General features: G+C 37.9%; 1 protein-coding gene and 1 pseudogene across 11 annotated transcripts in view; both read left to right on the forward strand.

Moving 5' to 3' along the window:
• The window catches only part of TACC1 (transforming acidic coiled-coil containing protein 1), a 146,886-nt gene that overhangs the window by 124,646 nt on the left and 5,121 nt on the right, over nt 1-17,119 (forward strand). For 10 of the 11 annotated variants that reach the window (XM_077152518.1, XM_077152522.1, XM_077152519.1 and 7 more), the window contains 4 exons: nt 3,159-3,202; nt 12,826-12,986; nt 13,825-13,931; nt 16,170-16,290. In XM_077152518.1, the coding sequence (XP_077008633.1) occupies nt 3,159-3,202; nt 12,826-12,986; nt 13,825-13,931; nt 16,170-16,290 (433 nt within the window). Of the gene's footprint in view, nt 1-3,158; nt 3,203-12,825; nt 12,987-13,824; nt 13,932-16,169; nt 16,291-17,119 lie in introns of those variants that run through there. The other variant, XM_077152521.1, reaches the window with a different exon arrangement.
• On the forward strand, nt 3,274-12,249 carry LOC143677043 (serine/arginine-rich splicing factor 5 pseudogene; annotated as a pseudogene).

Here is a 17,119-nt window from a genome sequence, read left to right on the forward strand (position 1 = left end):
TATCTGCTTCTTACTTTATGTGATTGATAATGTCATTTCATCTATTATTGCTGACCACGTACTAATTCAAATTCTGTAGCTTTTCTTGGGTTATTCAGAACATTTGCAAGTAAGAAGAAACCACATAATTCTTATCTTTTGGAAAGAGTTGACGTAATTGTATGCAAACATGCCCATTTGGAATAAGAGTATAAGACTTATTGACAACTTCCATTATGGGGGCATTAAAATTCATGATATTTTAAAAATTAATTTTAGATAATACTTTCAAATTCTGTCACCACCAAATAGTTTAGAAAAAGTCTATTAACAAGTAACAAAATTGGTTGACTTTAGATGGAAGTCTTTAAATTTTTCCTGCTCATTCCTTAGAAAAGAGTGTTACAAGCTATGAAATAACTGTAGAGGGCACCAAAGAAAAGAATAAAAAAGGAGTGTAAATCATTCCTATTCTGTATAATCAGCACTTGAATGATTAAGAATCATTTTCATGTATCTACTCTAATTTGGGACTTTTTAAATATTTGTTTTTGAGCATTTATTGTGTGTGTACAACCCTGTGCTGGGCTTGGTGGCAGGTAAGCCCAGCTTTAGGGAGCTTACAATAGATGCAGTCGCCACAGTCCAGGCCTAGCAGAGACAGTGACCGTTTCTCACTAAGGGGATCAAAGGAAGAGCACTGGACAGGACTCTGGGCGGGGTCAGAAAGCCATTGCTTCACAGGAGAGGGTAATCTTTTTTTTTTTTTTTTTTTTTTTTTAAGTAAGGAAAGGACTTTATTGGCTCATTTACCAAGGAGGTCAAAGATGGGAGTATGTCCAGTCACAGCTGAGTACAGGCAATGTTGTTGAGCCTCTCTCTCACCATCTCAGCTCTGCTTCTCTTTGTGCTCTGGCTCCATTTTCACACGACTGTCTCCATGTGGTGGGGAAGATAGCTTCTGGGATAGCCAAGTTTATATCTTTCTGGGTTTTGATACAAAAAGATAAGAAAATCTCCTTTGTTGCTCTTCATATATTAAATTTTATGAAAAATTCTGATTAGTGCCATTTGAGACAGAAGGCTTTGTACTTGTTTGTACCTTTTATTTATTTATTTTTTATTTTTTATTAATTAAAAAAAAATTACAAGAAAGAAACACAGGTTCCCAACACATACACTCAGCAATTCACAATATCATCACATAGTTGCATATTTATCATCATGATCATTTCTCAGAACATTTGCATCAATTCAGAAAAAGAAATTAAAAGACAACAGAAAAATAAAACAAAAACAGAAAAAAATATTTTATATACCATACCCCTTATCCCTCCCTTTCATTGATCACTAGCATTTCAAACTAAATTTATTTTAACATTTGTTCCCCCTATTATTTATTTTTATTCCATATGTTCTACTCATTTGTTGACAAGGTAGATAAAAGGAGCATCAGACACAAGGTTTTCACAATCACACAGTCACACTGTGAAAGCTATATCATTATTCAATCATCATCAAGAAACATGGCTACTGGAATACAGCTCTACATTTTCAGGCAATTCCCTCCAGCCTCTCCATTACATCTTGGTTAACAAGGTGTTTTCTACTTAATGCGTAAGAATAACCTCTAGGATAACCTCTGGACTCTGTTTGGAATCTCTCAGCCATTGACACTTTGTCTCATTTCATTCTTCCCTCTTTTAGTCCAGAAGGTTTTCTCAATCCCTTGATGCTGGGTCTCATCTCATTCTAGAGTTTTTCTCAATCCTTGATGCTGAATCTCAGCTCATTCTGGAATTTCAGTCCCACGTTGCCAGGAAGATTCACATTCCTGGGAGTCATGTCCCACGTAGACAGGGGGAGGGTGATGAGTTTGCATGCTGTGTGGCTGGAGAGAGAGGCCACATCTGAGCAACAAAAGAGGCTCTCTTGGGGGTGACTGTTAGGCCTAATTTTAAGTAGGCTTGACCTATCCCCTGTGGGGTTAAGTTTCATATGAACAAACCCCAAGACTGGGGGCTTAGCCTATAGCTTTGGTTGCCCACACTGCTTGTGAGAATATCAAGAATTCAACTTGGGGAAGTTGAGTTTTCCCTCGTTCTCACCATTCCCCAAAGGGGACTTTGCATATACTTTTCCGCTCACTGATCAAATCACTCTGGGATTCATTGGGGCATCTAGCTGGACAAACCAACAAAATCTCATGTCTTACCCAAGGTTCCATGTACTTATGTTATTCAACCAAGCTATCTACATAAGTTATATTAGGGAATGCACTAGTCAAAATATAAATCTTGTACCAAATAAACATTTTTTGCTTTAGTCTCACACATAAGTTGAAATTTTAAAATATTAATTACCATCTATTTTCAGCACCCTGCAGTAATGACATTCCTTTGTTCTTCCTCATGCAAAAACATTTTTAAAATTTGTACATTTAGTCACTGTTATTATACACTCTAGGATTAAAAAAATTATACATTTTATTATACACTCTAGACAATCCTAGATTATACCATTTCAATCTTTGTCGTCTATCTTTCTTTCTGATTTCATTTGTGCCCCCAGCCCTCCTCCCTTATCATTCTCACATTCAGCTTCATTCAGTGTTTTAACATAATTGTATTATAGTTAGGTAATATTGTGCTGTCCATTTCTGAGTTTTTATATTCAGTCCTGTTGCACGGAGGGTAATCTTTAAAGTCTTTGAATTAGGGGAATACTTTTGGAGTCAGAGCAGCAAAGTAAAACTTGAAACCCTAGAGGGGACAGAGTATCTGAAAGGGTGAATTGGAGCGAGGAAAGCTTGAGTCAGATGGATCACTTAGGAAGCAACCGAAGGAAACTCCTTAACTTAACTGTAAAGCATTGATTTAAATGGCATTAAATACTGCCTTGAGGTATTCAGATAGGTACAAAGGAAAAGAGAAGGCAGTTTTTATAAATAGAATGAAAAATGGTAAATGTAAAATCTTAAAATGCTTTTTTGTACTTAAATTTTATATTAATATATTTTTTTAAAAAAAGAGAGAGAGAATGAGTCCCCAAGCAGATGTTGTCAGCATGTGTTATTGTGTTTAATTGTTTGGGGCAGCACTTCTCCAGTTTCCATTGTCTGAAAATTCTTATCTGATAACAAATTCTTTTTTCTTTTTTTTTTTTTTTTTTTAATTTAGGAAAATTGTGGCTGAATATGAAAAGACCATTGCCCAAATGATTGGTAAGGAGAAAAAAAAATTACTAGCATATGAGCTGTAGAATTAGGGTCCATGGGTGGTTTTCAGATTGGAATACAAACTTTGTCACATAGCTTCATTCTATAAGATGTTAAACACTTTAACTCTGTGAAAAGCCTTCCACTCAGTACACAGTGATGGCCTAGCCACATCATTAATACCTCCTGAGGTGGAATCCCTTTGTTTGTGGTGCACTGTCCTTATACCACTGCAAATTGTACTTTCTCTACATTAGACCCAGTGGTACTTTTCCCAAACCACAGCACGTGATCCTCCTGCATTGAATTTAGAGTCCCTTCTAATGAACATTGTACAAACTGACTCCCTAAATCAGTTTTCTGGGGAAGATGATGAAATAGGTGCTCCAGAACCCAGTTCGTCTTCTATGGCAGCTAGTAAACAGCCAGGAACTGTCTGAAACAACTGTTCTGGGGCTCTGGAGGCCAGAAGAACACTGTTCAGCATCCAGAGAAGCACAGGAAGAAGAGACCAACAAACTACAGTGAAGAACTGTGAGCACCATTCCCTAGGCTGGTGGTGGCTGGCACCCGTACCCCATTTGTGGCAGACCACATCAGGATCCAGTCTCTGGCTGGCTGCTACTGTCCGAAAGGGACATAAAAGTTCTCCTCCCCAAGAACAGGGGTGGGCACAGTGAGCACTTGTCATGGCTTTTGATTAGCGAACTTAGATCACTGGGTCCCAGCTCTGAGGACAGCTTTTGTCTCAACTTGCCATCCCCAACAGGGGTGGAGTCGATGTAGACTGAAAGACACAGTACCTCTTTAGGACTACAGGGAACCATTTGCTGCGAGCACCCTCTCCTGAGCTGGCTAGGATGGCACAGATTCAAGGAGCCATCAAAGAGACATTTGGTGTCCTTCCTGGCCTCCTCCCCAGGGCATCTTGGGTCCGGTCTATGCCCGTTTCCTGGGTCCCTGGCCCTGTTTTGACTGGAAAATACTGACTTAGGAAAATCCTCTCCAGTGTGACATTGTTCCCAGAGTTGCCTCCAAGCAGAAGCAGCCAGAGATAACAAACGGTGTATAAAAGGATTAGAGTCAGAGAACATCAGATCAGCATTCCCAAAGAAACAGGAAACAAAGCTTTCTACTGGGCGTGAAACAGTTGTGCAAATAGTACAATCTTAAAAACCGAATGGCATATCCAAGGCAAGAACCAGATGAACAAGAGCTAAAATAATCCGATCAAACACAGGCAATTAAAAAGGTCTAGAATAATTTGAACCAAGTGTCAAAAAAGAGACTTAACACAAAACCAAGCAACAGTAAGACCCTTTTAGAAAGAGAGATAAACTGACCATCAGAGGAAACCCGTAAAGATAATCAGATGTATAGAAATCAGCCAAAAAATTACAAGCCATACTAATAAACAGGAAGATGTGACCCAGTCGAAGGAACAGATTAAAGCTTGGGTGGAGGCAGAAGATTTGTAACAACTAATCAAAGATATTCAAGCAAATCTCCTAAATCAATTCAAGGAAGTATGGCTAGAGAAATAAAATATATTATTAAGAAGACACTGTGTGAGCAGCATTAGAATAATTTGAAAATAGAATAAAGAAACCTAACAAAAATGATGGGATTGAAAGAAGAGATTAAGACTACACTAGTGGCATACAACAGCAGATTTGAACAGGCAGAAGAAAGAATCAGCTAGAAAACAACTGAAATCTTACAGACAGAAGAACGATAGAGAAAAGAATGGTAAAAATTGAGCAAATTCCCAGGGGGTTGAAGGACAGCATGAACCACACAAACATACATGTTCCGGGTGTCCTAGAAGGAGAAGAGAAGGAAAAGGGGACAAGAAGAATATTTGAGGAAATAATGGCCAAAAATTTCCCATCTTTTATAAATGACATAAATATACATGTTCAAGAAATAAAACATACTCACAACAGAAGGAATCCTAATAGACTGCTCTGAAACATACTAGTCAGACTGTCAAATGCCAAAGATAAGGAGAGAATCCTGAAAGTAGCAAGAGAAAATCATTTGTCACATACAAGGGAACTACAGTCAGACTAAGTACCGATTTCACATTAGAAACCATGGAGGTAAGAAGGCTGTGGTATGACATATTTAAGATACTGAAGGAGAAAAACTGCCAGCCACGAATTCTTTATCTGGTAAAACAGTTATTCAAAAATGAGGAAGAGTGAGTGCAAGGGTACGAGAGTAGTTGAGTGGTAGAATTCTCGCCTGCCACGAGGGAGACCAGAGTTCGATTCCCAGCCCGTGCACTTCCCAAAAAAACAAACAAGCAAGCAAACAAACAAATGAAAAACCAAACAAGCAAAACTTCAACAAATGATGCTACAATAAGGGGATACTCACAAGGAAAAAGAATGAAATACGACTCCTACCATATAGCATACAAAAAAAAAAAAGAGGAAGAGGAGTGCATAGGTAGTTCAGTGGTAGAATTCTCTCCTGCCATGCGGGAGATCCAGGTTCGATTCTCATCCCATGCACACAAAAAGAGTGTGGACAAAATTCCCTATGATATACACATCATGTATCTGTCTCTGTGTGTGCATATGTATGGATATATACATTCATATATGTAGGGAGACACATTTTTTTTAAATGAGGAAGTTTAAATTATTCACAGATAAACAGAACAGAGAGAGTTCAACAAGAGACTGCCCTACAAGAAATAGGCAGAATGAAAGGCAAAGACAGGAGAGAGAGGCTTGGACTAGAGTGTAGAAATGAATATTATCAATGAGGGTAACAAAGGATAAAATGAAAGTTAAAAATTTTTAAAAATAGGACATATAAACACAAAGGATAAAGTGGCTGAAGTATTGCCTTCCAATAATAATACAGAATGTTAATGGCTTAAATTCCTCAATCAGAAGACACAGATTGGCAGAATGGATTTTTAATATGGTTCAGGACTCTGTCACAGACTATGGACAACACTGGGTCTCAGCTGCCACATATCCTGCCCAGTAATACTAGCTGGACATCATGAGTGGCTGTCAGGTATTCACTGGGAGGCTAAATCCAGTAGCCAGAAAGACGTGAAAAGATTCTTCAGGGGGCATGGATGAATAAGAGTTATTGATCTGAAAAGAGGCTTTAGTTTTGTGTAATTTGAAGATTCAAGGGATGCAGATGATGCTGTTCATGAACTTAATGGAAAAGAACTCTGCCGTGAAATTGTAATTTGAACATGCTGAACATGCTGGGAGTCAATCTTGAGGTGTAAGAGGTAAAGGACACTATTTTGATCGTTTTTGTAGTCACAGACCTTGAAATGATTGACAAAATCTGTAAGAACAGAAAATCAGCTTCAAGTTGAAGGTTTATCTTCAAGTCAGCTGGCAGGATCTCAAAGATTTTATGAGATAAGCTGGGGAAGTAACCTTTGCAGATGCACATCAACCTAAATTGAATGAAGGGGTATTTGAGTTTGCTTCTTATGGTGACCTAAACAATGCTATGGAAAAACTTTCTGGAAAGGGAAATAATGGGAGAAAAATCAAATTAATTGAAGGCAGGTCCCGGTTCAGGACCAGGAGCTCCTCTGGGTCTTGGAGCTGATCTGGTTCTTGTGGTCACAAGTCTTAGCCGGTCAAGGAGCAGGAGCCAGAGCCAATCCCGTTAGTAGGTCTCTTGTGCCTGAGAAGAGCCAGAGACGTGGTTCTTCAGATAGATCTAAGTCTCCAGCATCTGATCACCAGGGGTCCCAGTCCAGGTCAAGGTCCAGATCAGTTGACAGTGGCAAGTAAACTAAACAATTTGCCCTGGGTACCTTTAAAAAAAAAAAAATTCCCAAACCATACTTGATAAAAATTCTGGTTAATATGTGCTTTTCTGTGGGGGCTTCGAGGGGAAGGGTTTGGGAGGGGGGTGGGGTTGGGTTGGACTGGATATCTTTGTAGATGTGGACCCTCAAAGAGTTGTTGAAAACTGGTTGTATTAAATGCCTTTTGATAAGCCTTCTGCTAAAATTTAAAAATAAAAGTATGATCGAACTATATACTGTTTACAAGAAATTGACCTTATACCCACAAACTCAAATAGGTTGGAACTGAGAGGTTGGAAAAAGATATTCCATGCAAACAGTAAACAGAGCTGGGGTACCTATACTAAAATTGGACAGAATAGACTTTAAATGCATACCTGTTATCAGACAAAGAAAGACAGTATGTATTAATAAAAGGGGCAGTCCAGCAAGGTGCATAAATATTTATGTACTTAACCAAGGTGCCACAAAATACATGAGCAAACAGTTGCAAAACTGAAAGGAGAAATAGACGTCTCTACAATAATAGTTGGAGACTTCAATATACCAGTATCAATACACTGCTGATAATAGATAGAACATTTCAACAGGATCAGTAAGAAAACAAAGAATTTGAATAATCTGATAAATGAACTAGACCTAACAGGCATATACAGAACATTGTACCTGCAAACAGCAGGATATACATTCTTATGGTGACTTAAAGAATGCTATTGAAAAACTTTCTGGAAAGGGAAATAATGGGGGAAAAATAAAATTAATTGATTTTTAATTAATTAAAGGCAAAAGGTATAGTAGGTCAAGAAGCAGATGCACGTGGATCATTCTCCAGGAAAAACCACATGTTAGGTCACAAAACAGGTCTCAACAAATTTTAAAAGACTGAAATTATACAGAGCACTTTCTCTGATCATAATGGAATGAAGCTGGGAATCAATAATAGTAGAGAACTGGAAAAGTTAAAAATATATGGAGGCTAAACAACATTCTTAAACAATCAATGGGTCAAAGAAGAAATTAGGAAATATCTCAAGACAGATGAGAATGTGAACACGACACTTCAAAACTATGGGATGCAGTGAAGGCAGTGCCAGCAGGACAATTTATAGCCCTAAATGCCTACATCGAAGAGGAAGAAAGAGCTAAAATCAAAACCTAACTGCATACTTGGAGGAACCAGAAAAGGAACAACAAACTAATCCAAAAGCAAGCAGAAGGGAAGAAACAACAGATTAGAGCTCAAATAAATGAAAATTGAGAATAGAAAAACAAATAGAATCAACAAAACCAGAAGTTGGTTCTTTGAGAAGATCAATAAAATTGATAAACCCCCTTAGCTAGATTGATGAAGAAAAAAGTAATAGAGATACAAATAAAATCAGAAATGAGAGGAGGAACATTTCTACTTATCCCACAGCAATAAAAAGGATCATAAGAGGAAACTGTGAACAACTGTATATCAAGATATTAGACAACATAGATGAAATGGACAAATTCCTAGAAACACGCAAACAGCCCACATGGGCTGTAGAAGAAATAGAAGACCTCAGCAGACCAATTACCAGTAAAGAGATTGAATAAGTCATCAAAACCTGCCAACAAAGAGAAACCCACAAACAGATTGGCTTCACAGGTGAATTCTACCATTCATTCCAAGAAGAACTAATACCAATTCTGTTCAAACTCTTCCAAAAACATTGAACAGAAGGGAACACTACCTAACTCATTCTGTGAGGCCAATTATCACCCAAATTCCAAAGCCAGATAAAGATATTACAAGAAAAGAAAATTACAGACTAATTTCTCCATTGAGTAGAGATGTAAAAATCCTCAACAAAATACTTGCAAATCGAATCCAATAGCACATTAAAAGAATTATACACCATGACCAAGTAGGTTTTATTCCAAGTATGCATGAGTGGTTCAACAGAAGAAAACCATAGTGTAATGTACTGCATTAACAAACTGAAGGAGAAAACCCACGTGATCACATCAGTTGACGCAGAAAAGGCATCTGGCAAAATTCAGCATCTTTTCTTGTTAAAAACACTTTGAAAGGTGGGAATGGAAGGAAACTTGCTCAACATGCTAAAGGGTACATTTGAAAAACTTATACCTGACACTGTACTCAGTGGTGAAAGACTAAAAGCTTGTAAAATCTGGAACAAGACAAGGATGCCCACTATCACCGTTGTTACTCAGTATTGTACTAGAAGTTTTAGCCAATGTAGTTAGGCAAGAAAAAGAAATAATAGCCATCTAGATTGGAAAGGAAGAAGTAAAACTTTCAGTATTTGCAGATGACACAATCCTATATAGAGAAAGTCCCAAAAAATGCAAAACAAAGCTACTGGAGCTTAAAAACAAGTTCAGCAAAGTAGCAGAATACAAGGTCAACATGCAACAATCAAGTGTTTATGTACTCTAGTAATGAGTCATCTGAGGAGGAAATCAAGAAAAAAAATTCCATTTACAATGGCAGCTAAAAAAAAAAAAAAAAAAAACCCAGTATCTACGAGTAAATTTAACCAGGGATGTGTAAAGGACTTACACACAGAAAACTACAAAGCATTGCTAAAAGAGGGTGGGCAACAGTGGATCAGTGGCGGAGTTCTCGCCTGCCATGCCAGAGACCCGGGTTCGATTCCCGAAGCCTGCCCATGTCAAAATATATATATATATTGCTAAAAGACTTGGAAGAAAACCTAAAAAATGAACAATCAATGTTCATGGATAGGAAGACTTAATATCTAATATCATTAAGATGTCAGTTCTACCCAAATTGATTTACAAATTTAATGCAATCCCAATCAACATTTTAACAACTTGCTTTACAGAAATGGAAAAGCCAATTATCAAATTTATAAGGAAGAGTAAGGGGCCCCAAAGAGCCAAAAACATCTTGGAAAAAGAAGAACAAAAAGTGGGGGACTTACACTTCCAGACTTTAAAACATACTACAGAGCTACAGTGGTTAAAACACCCTCAAATTGGCATAATGATGGATATGTTGACTCAAGGAATTGAATTGAGAGTTTAGAAATAGATACTCATACCTATGGCCAATTGATATTTGAGAAGGCTGCCAAGTCTGCTCAATGGGGAAAGAAGAGTCTCTTCAAAAGATGGTGCTGGGAGAACTAGATACCTAGTTGGATGTTTGGAGAAACATCTACTCTAGTCTTGCTCATTTTTAAATTGAGTGTTCAAAAGAATGAAAGAATGAAAAGAATTCATATACAAAAATTAACTCAAAATGGATCAAAGACCTAAGTATAAGAACCAGGACTATAAAACTTCTAGAAGAAAATTTAGAGAAACATCTTCAACATCTGTGGTAGGCAGTGGTTTTTTAGACTTTACACCCAAAGCACAAGGAACAAAGGAAAAAAATAGATAAATGGGACTACTTCAAAATGGAAAACTTCTATGCTTCAGAGGACTTTGTCAAGAAAGTGAAAAGGCAGTCTTGCTCAATGGAAGAAAATATTTGGAAGCTACATATCTGGTAAGATTTTTATATCCAAAATATATAAAGAAATCCCACAACTCAACAATAAAAAGACAACTCAATTTAAAAATGAGCGAAAGAGTAGAATAGCTGTTTCTCCGAAGAGGAAACATAAATGGCCAAAAAGCACATGAAAAGATGATCAACATCATTTCACACCCATTAGAATAGCCACTATTAAGCAAAGTGTTGAAGAGGATGTGGGGAAATAGGAACTCTTGTTTATTGCTGGTGGGAATGTAAAATGGTGCAACTGCTGTGGAAGACAGTTTGGCAGTTTCTCAAGAAGCTAAGTACAGCACTACCATAGGATCCAGCAATCGCACTTCTAGTTCTATACCAAAAGAATTGAAAATAGGGACTTGGACAGATATTTGCACATCTATGTTCACAGCAGCAGTATTCACAATTGCCGCAGATGGAAGCAACCCAAGTGTCCATCAGCCAATGAATGGATAAACAAAATGTGGTATATACATGCAATGAAATATTATTCAGCTGTAAAAAGGAATGAAGTCCTGATGCAGACAACAACATGAATGAACCTTGATGTTATGTTGAGTGAAATAAACCAGACACAAAAGGATAAGTATTGTAGGATCTCAGTGATATGAACTGATTATTGTTGGCAAACTCATGGTGCTGGAATCTGCAATATAGGTTACCAGAAGATAGGTTGGAGTTAGGGAATGGGGCGTTGATGTTTAACTTATACAGATTTTCTATATAGTCTGATCGTGAAGGTGTAGAAATGGATGGTGGTGATGGTGGTGGTAGCACATTATGAGTGTAGTTAACAGTACTATACTGTATAGGTGAATGTAGTTAAAAAGAGAAACTTTAGGATGTATATATTGCTAGAATAATAATTGAAGGACAGAAGATAGGACTGTACAACTATCGATGGACGACAGTTAGTGGTACAAGTTTAAGAATGTTCTGTGAATTATGACAAGCGTCCGAACTAATGCAAGGTGTTACTAATAGGAAGGTATATGAGAAAAAAAGCTGAATGTAAACTGTCATGATAGTTTAATACTATTTAAATCTTTCATCAATTGTAACAAATTAACTATTGTTAAAAAATAGTACAATTATAAAAACCCTGCTTTCAACCAGTTGTAACAAATGCTGCACACTGGTAGCAACATGTTGGTGGTAGGGTGGGATATGGAAAATCCTATATTTTATGCATGATTGTTCTGTAAACCCACCACTTTTTAGTATATGTGCTGCTGGAGCAAGCACTAAGCCCACAACTTTTTTTTTTTAATTTGTAAAATGAAGTTGTTTTTTTATTTATTTTTTTAAATACCAAAAAAACACCAAACAAATGCAAACATTCCTATTTTGATCATTCCGATCTACATATATAATCAGCAATTCACAATATCATCACATAGTTGCATATTCATCATCATGATCATTTCTTGGAACATTTGCATCTATTCAGAAAAAAGAAATAAAATGAAAACAGAAAAAAAATGTATACATTCCATACCCCTTATCCCTCCCTTTCATTGATCACTAGCATTTCAAACTAAATTTATTTCAACATTTGTTCCCCCTATTATTTATTTTTATTCCATATGTTCTACTAGTCTGTTGACAAGATAGATAAAAGGAGCATCAGGCACAAGGCTTTCACAATCACAGTCACATTGTGAAAGCGGTATCATTATACAATCATCTTCAAGACACATGGCTACTGGAACACAGCTCTACATTTTCAGGCAGCCTCTGAAATTACATCTTGAATAACAAGGTGGTATCTACTTAATGCGTAAGAATAACCTCCAGGATAACCTCTCGACTCTGGAATCTCTCAGCCATTGACACTTTGTCTCATTTCACTCTTTCCCCTTTTGGTCGAGAAGGTTTTCTCAGTCCCTTGATAAACCCACAACTTTTTTATTAAAAAAAAAGACCAGCACTTCAGTGCTGAAATGTTAGTTTTTTTAGCCACCTATCCTAATGCCTTCCCACCTTAGAGCCTTTGCAACAGCTGTGCCTCTGTATGTAATATTCCTCTACCATATGGCCTGTGTGGCTCAGTTCTTTCAGGTCTCTACTCACATTTCTCTTCTGAGAGAGGCCACTGCATATGGTGCAACAACTACCCTTACCCCCCGTCCTACTTCCTCTGCTTTATTGTTTTTCATGTCACTTGTCACCATGTCTCCCCCACTCAGAATGAAGCTCCTTGACAGCGGGGGCTTTGCCTTGCCCGCCTCTCAGTTCCTACCACTGAAAATGGGGCTTAGCTCATTATTTGTCGAATAGATAACGCTGTCACTTTTGACCTGTGATTCACAGAAGATGAGCAGAGGACAAGTATGACTTCTCAGAAGAGCTTCCAGCAACTGACCGTGGAGAAGGAGCAGGCTCTGGCAGACCTGAACTCTGTAGAAAGATCTCTCTCCGATCTCTTCAGAAGATATGAAAACCTGAAAGGGGTCCTGGAAGGGTTCAAGAAAGTAGAGTGTGCTTTTTCTTCTGTCTCCTTGATAATGTATTTTCTCAGTCATGGGTCTTCAAGTATATGTATCAGAGGTACGGGTGGCCATTTAAATAGGGCTCGAGGCCCCTTTTGGCTTTGTTCCTTCTGTTGTTAGGCTGGAAACATTCTTCCATTTTCTCGTTCCATGGTTATTCAGGCATCTGACCCACTGGGCAGCGTGGCTTGGCCATTCCTCTCCTGGATCAGGCCAGAAAACCTCACACACAACCAGAGTGCAGCACAGAGTATGTAGGACTGAGTACATACATAGAGTATAACGACTGGAACCCTCAGCCCTGAGGAAAGTTCTAGAAGTGTTCTTTTTGATAATTCACCAATTCTGTGTTATAAAAGTAGAAAGGATCCTAGCCATATCACTGGAAACTTAAGTGGCATATTCTAAAAGAAATTAAATGTTGTATTTCAAATTCAGAGGTAGATGGGCAGATTGACTTAGTTTAGTTGCCAGGGCTCTGTTTTCAATTAGATGCATTTACCGCATTAAACAGTCTTTATTTTTATATGAAAATAAAAGTGAGACTGAGCAGTTTATCTACTATGAGCATCAGGTTGTGATTCAGAATTCTGAATAACTCCCTTTCTAAAGTCCCTGCATTGGCGTGGCTGAACCTGAATGATGATGAAAATTAATAAAAAGACATTATCTAGACATCTTCAGTAAGAATAATGTGTACTTGTTTCAAATTGCCACGGAGTATAAATTTTTTAGTGAAAAATCCGATACCAGGTATATTGCCACAATAGAAACACAAAATGACCAGATTCTTTTGTTTTAAATTGCCGCTTTGGAACAGAACGAAGAGGCCTTGAAGAAATGCGCTCAGGACTACTTAGCCAGAGTAAAGCAGGAGGAGCAGCGATACCAGGCCCTGAAAGTCCATGCAGAGGAAAAGCTAGACAAGTAAGAGCTTGTCAATTCGAATTTTACTTTTCATGTTGTTGTGAGATTGAGAGCAGCCAGAATAATTTGCTGTTTTGCAACTCCAGGTTGCATTTGTGTGATGTGTTTTATTTAATTTGGGAATAGGTAGCATCTCCACATGGTTTCAACATGAAAATTTATACGTCTCCCTCCCACTCTGCCCCTTTCTCTGAGCCTCTAGTGCTTCCCCCACTCCAGAGAATCACAGTTGTTAATTTCTGCCTATCCTTTTAGATATACCACCACTACCCCTTTTGTGCAGGTGATAGCATACTTTGCTTTTTTAATCTAGCAATAGATTTTGGAGGTCTTTACATACCCATATTTGAAGATTTTTTGATAGCTGAATGGTGTTCCCTTGTTGGGATCTTACCTATTTAACCAAATCTTTTGCTGTTACAAATAATGCTGCAGTAAATAACCTTGTATAGTTGTCCTTTTGCATGCATGTGAGTTATTTATATGATCAATACCTAGAAAAGGAATTGCTGGGACCAAGGACACATTAGTTTTATGGTAAATATTTCAGATATCCCTCAGTAGACTTAAACCAGTTTACACTTTGACCAGCAAGTATGAGAGCATCTGGTTTCCCTGCAGCTTTGCCAGCAGATCAGATTTGGGGTTTTCTGTAAATGTAATAGGTAAAGAAATGATATTTCAGTGTAGCTTTTTTGGGGGGTTGAGGGGTAGATGGTGGTGGTAGTACTTGGGATGGCAGTTGAACCCGGGTCTCCTGCACGTCACTGTAGTTTTGATTTGCATTTATCTTATGAGTGAGATATATATTTGGCAGCCGTTTTATTCAGATATTTGCTTTACTGTGAATGTCCCTACCTATTCTTTGCCCATTTTTCTGTTGTCAGTTTATATGATACCAGCTCTTCGTAATGCGTTATGAATAACTCTTATCATTTATCTTTGGCTGTTTCATGTTTTTTGATATGCAGAATTTTATTTTAAATAGTGAAATTTATCAGTCATTTCCTTTACAGCATCTAAATTTCATGTCATAGTAACAAAGATCTTCCTTATACAGGATGGAAAACAGTCTCCCATATTTCCTTCTATAATTATGGTTTAATTTTTTTAATGTTTAAATCCAGTATGTTTGGAATTTATCCTGAAGTGTGGTGTGAAGGAGCCAACTAACTTTATTTTTTAACTTAAAAAGTAATACATACTCATTTTTGCTCTTCCTGTTCCTATGTTCCCCTTCCCCATTCCCACTTCCTAGCAGTACTGCTATTAAAGGTTTATAATTTTGTAAAAGATTTAATATTGGAGTATACACATTTCCTTTTTTGCATAATAGTATATTATGGCCATCTTTCCATATCAGAACATGCAGTTCAGGCTAATCCTTTTTATTAAGTTGTAGGACCATGTTGTTTCTTTATTGATGGGTATTTAAATAGTTTCAAATTTTTTCCATTACAAAAAACTGCCACAATAAACATCCTTGTGCATTCACCATTTTGCCATGTGGGGGCATTTCTGTGGATAGATAACTAGAAGTGGAATTGCTAGATCAGGTATATACCTTTTAAATGTCCACAAAAACAGTACCAGTTTCCGTTCCCATCAGCAAGTGAGTCTCCCTCTCTCCGTGCATCACAGCCAACACAGGACAAGGTTATCCGTGTTAATTTTTGCCAGTTTGATAAATTTTTCAAGATTATAATTTTAATATACATGCCTCCTTTCATCAGTTAATTGGCTGTTCATCAACTGCCATTTATATCTTTAAAATTTTTCTTTTGTACCTCATTATTAAAGTTACTTCTTTCAGATCTATGCCTCACAGATGCTAACTGTTAGTATTCTGACTTATTAGCTGTGATAATTCCAAAAGTGACCCTGCCCACTATTGTGCTATTTTAGAAAATTATGTCTAAGATTGTTGCAGAAGCTGTTTTACAATTCCATTTTCTAGTGAAATCTGAATTTTGAAGGACATTGTGATCCTTGAGATTGATTTTACCATTGGTTTATTCTTAGAAATTTCCTTAGCAGTTGATGGAAATTGAATTTTTATAAACTAAAATTGAATCATTTAGGATTCTGATTCTTCCTTTTTTCCCCCCTATCATTAAATCAGTTCTTTGAGGTCTGTCTCATGGATGTCAACATTAGTATACTGACTCTTTGGCTGTGACTGACGGCTAACCATGTACTTTTTGTTTCTTTATTCTGCAAATGAAACACCATAAACAGAGCCAATGAAGAGATCGCTCAGGTTCGAACAAAAGCGAAAGCTGAGAGCGCAGCTCTCCACGCTGGGCTCCGGAAAGAGCAGATGAAGGTGGAGTCCCTGGAGAGGGCCCTTCAGCAGAAGGTACCGAAAAAGGGTTTGGCCTGGGTGGATACAGAAATATCTTGTTTTGTTTTCCTCTTCGGCAGTGCAGTGGCCATGCTTGGCCCTTAGTGTGCTTGGCTTTAATGGATCTGGAGAAAAGAGGCTGGTTTGCTCAGGCACTTCAGTCCAGCTCCTTTGTGAACTGATTCAGGTGGAGACAAACAAGGTGGCTGCCGGTTTGTCCTATGAAGGCAAGCTCTTGGGAGTACAATGTGGGAATCATCCCTAGGCCAGATACAGACAAAGCTGTGTTTTTTACTGAAGTTCAAAGGATCAGACATTTCTTAGTCAAGGTCATGAGGCCAGCTTATTTTCTTTCCCTTTCTGTTTGTGTACAATGTATGAAACTTCCATCTTCCCCATTCTTTATGCCTGTAGGTCTGTGATTCTCCATCAGGCATCATTTTGCCCTCCAGGGAACATTTTCGGTGTCTGGAGATCTGTTTGGCTGTCCTAACGAGGGAATGCTGCTGGCATGTGGTGGGAGGAGGGCAGAGATAGTGCTGAATGTCTTACTATGCACAGGACCATGACCCCCCACCAGAGACTCACCCAGCCCTACGTGTTAATAGTGCCGCATTTGAGAAATCTAATATGGATAAATGAAAAAAAAAAGTGGTAGCAACACTTACGGTTTTTCACCACTCAGCAATTCTTAGACTTCCTTCTTTTTTTATGTTCCTGGTGGTTTTCTTAATCTGTCTCCGATAACGTGCTTATGCCTGTGACGTTCACTCAGCCAGAGCAGGCGTTTTATCTTGGGGTCTGATGACCCCAAAGATGATGTTCTCCAGACTTCCCTGACAGG

This window comes from Tamandua tetradactyla, chromosome 3 (genome assembly GCF_023851605.1).
Source record: "Tamandua tetradactyla isolate mTamTet1 chromosome 3, mTamTet1.pri, whole genome shotgun sequence".
NCBI classification, from domain to species: Eukaryota; Metazoa; Chordata; class Mammalia; order Pilosa; family Myrmecophagidae; genus Tamandua; species Tamandua tetradactyla.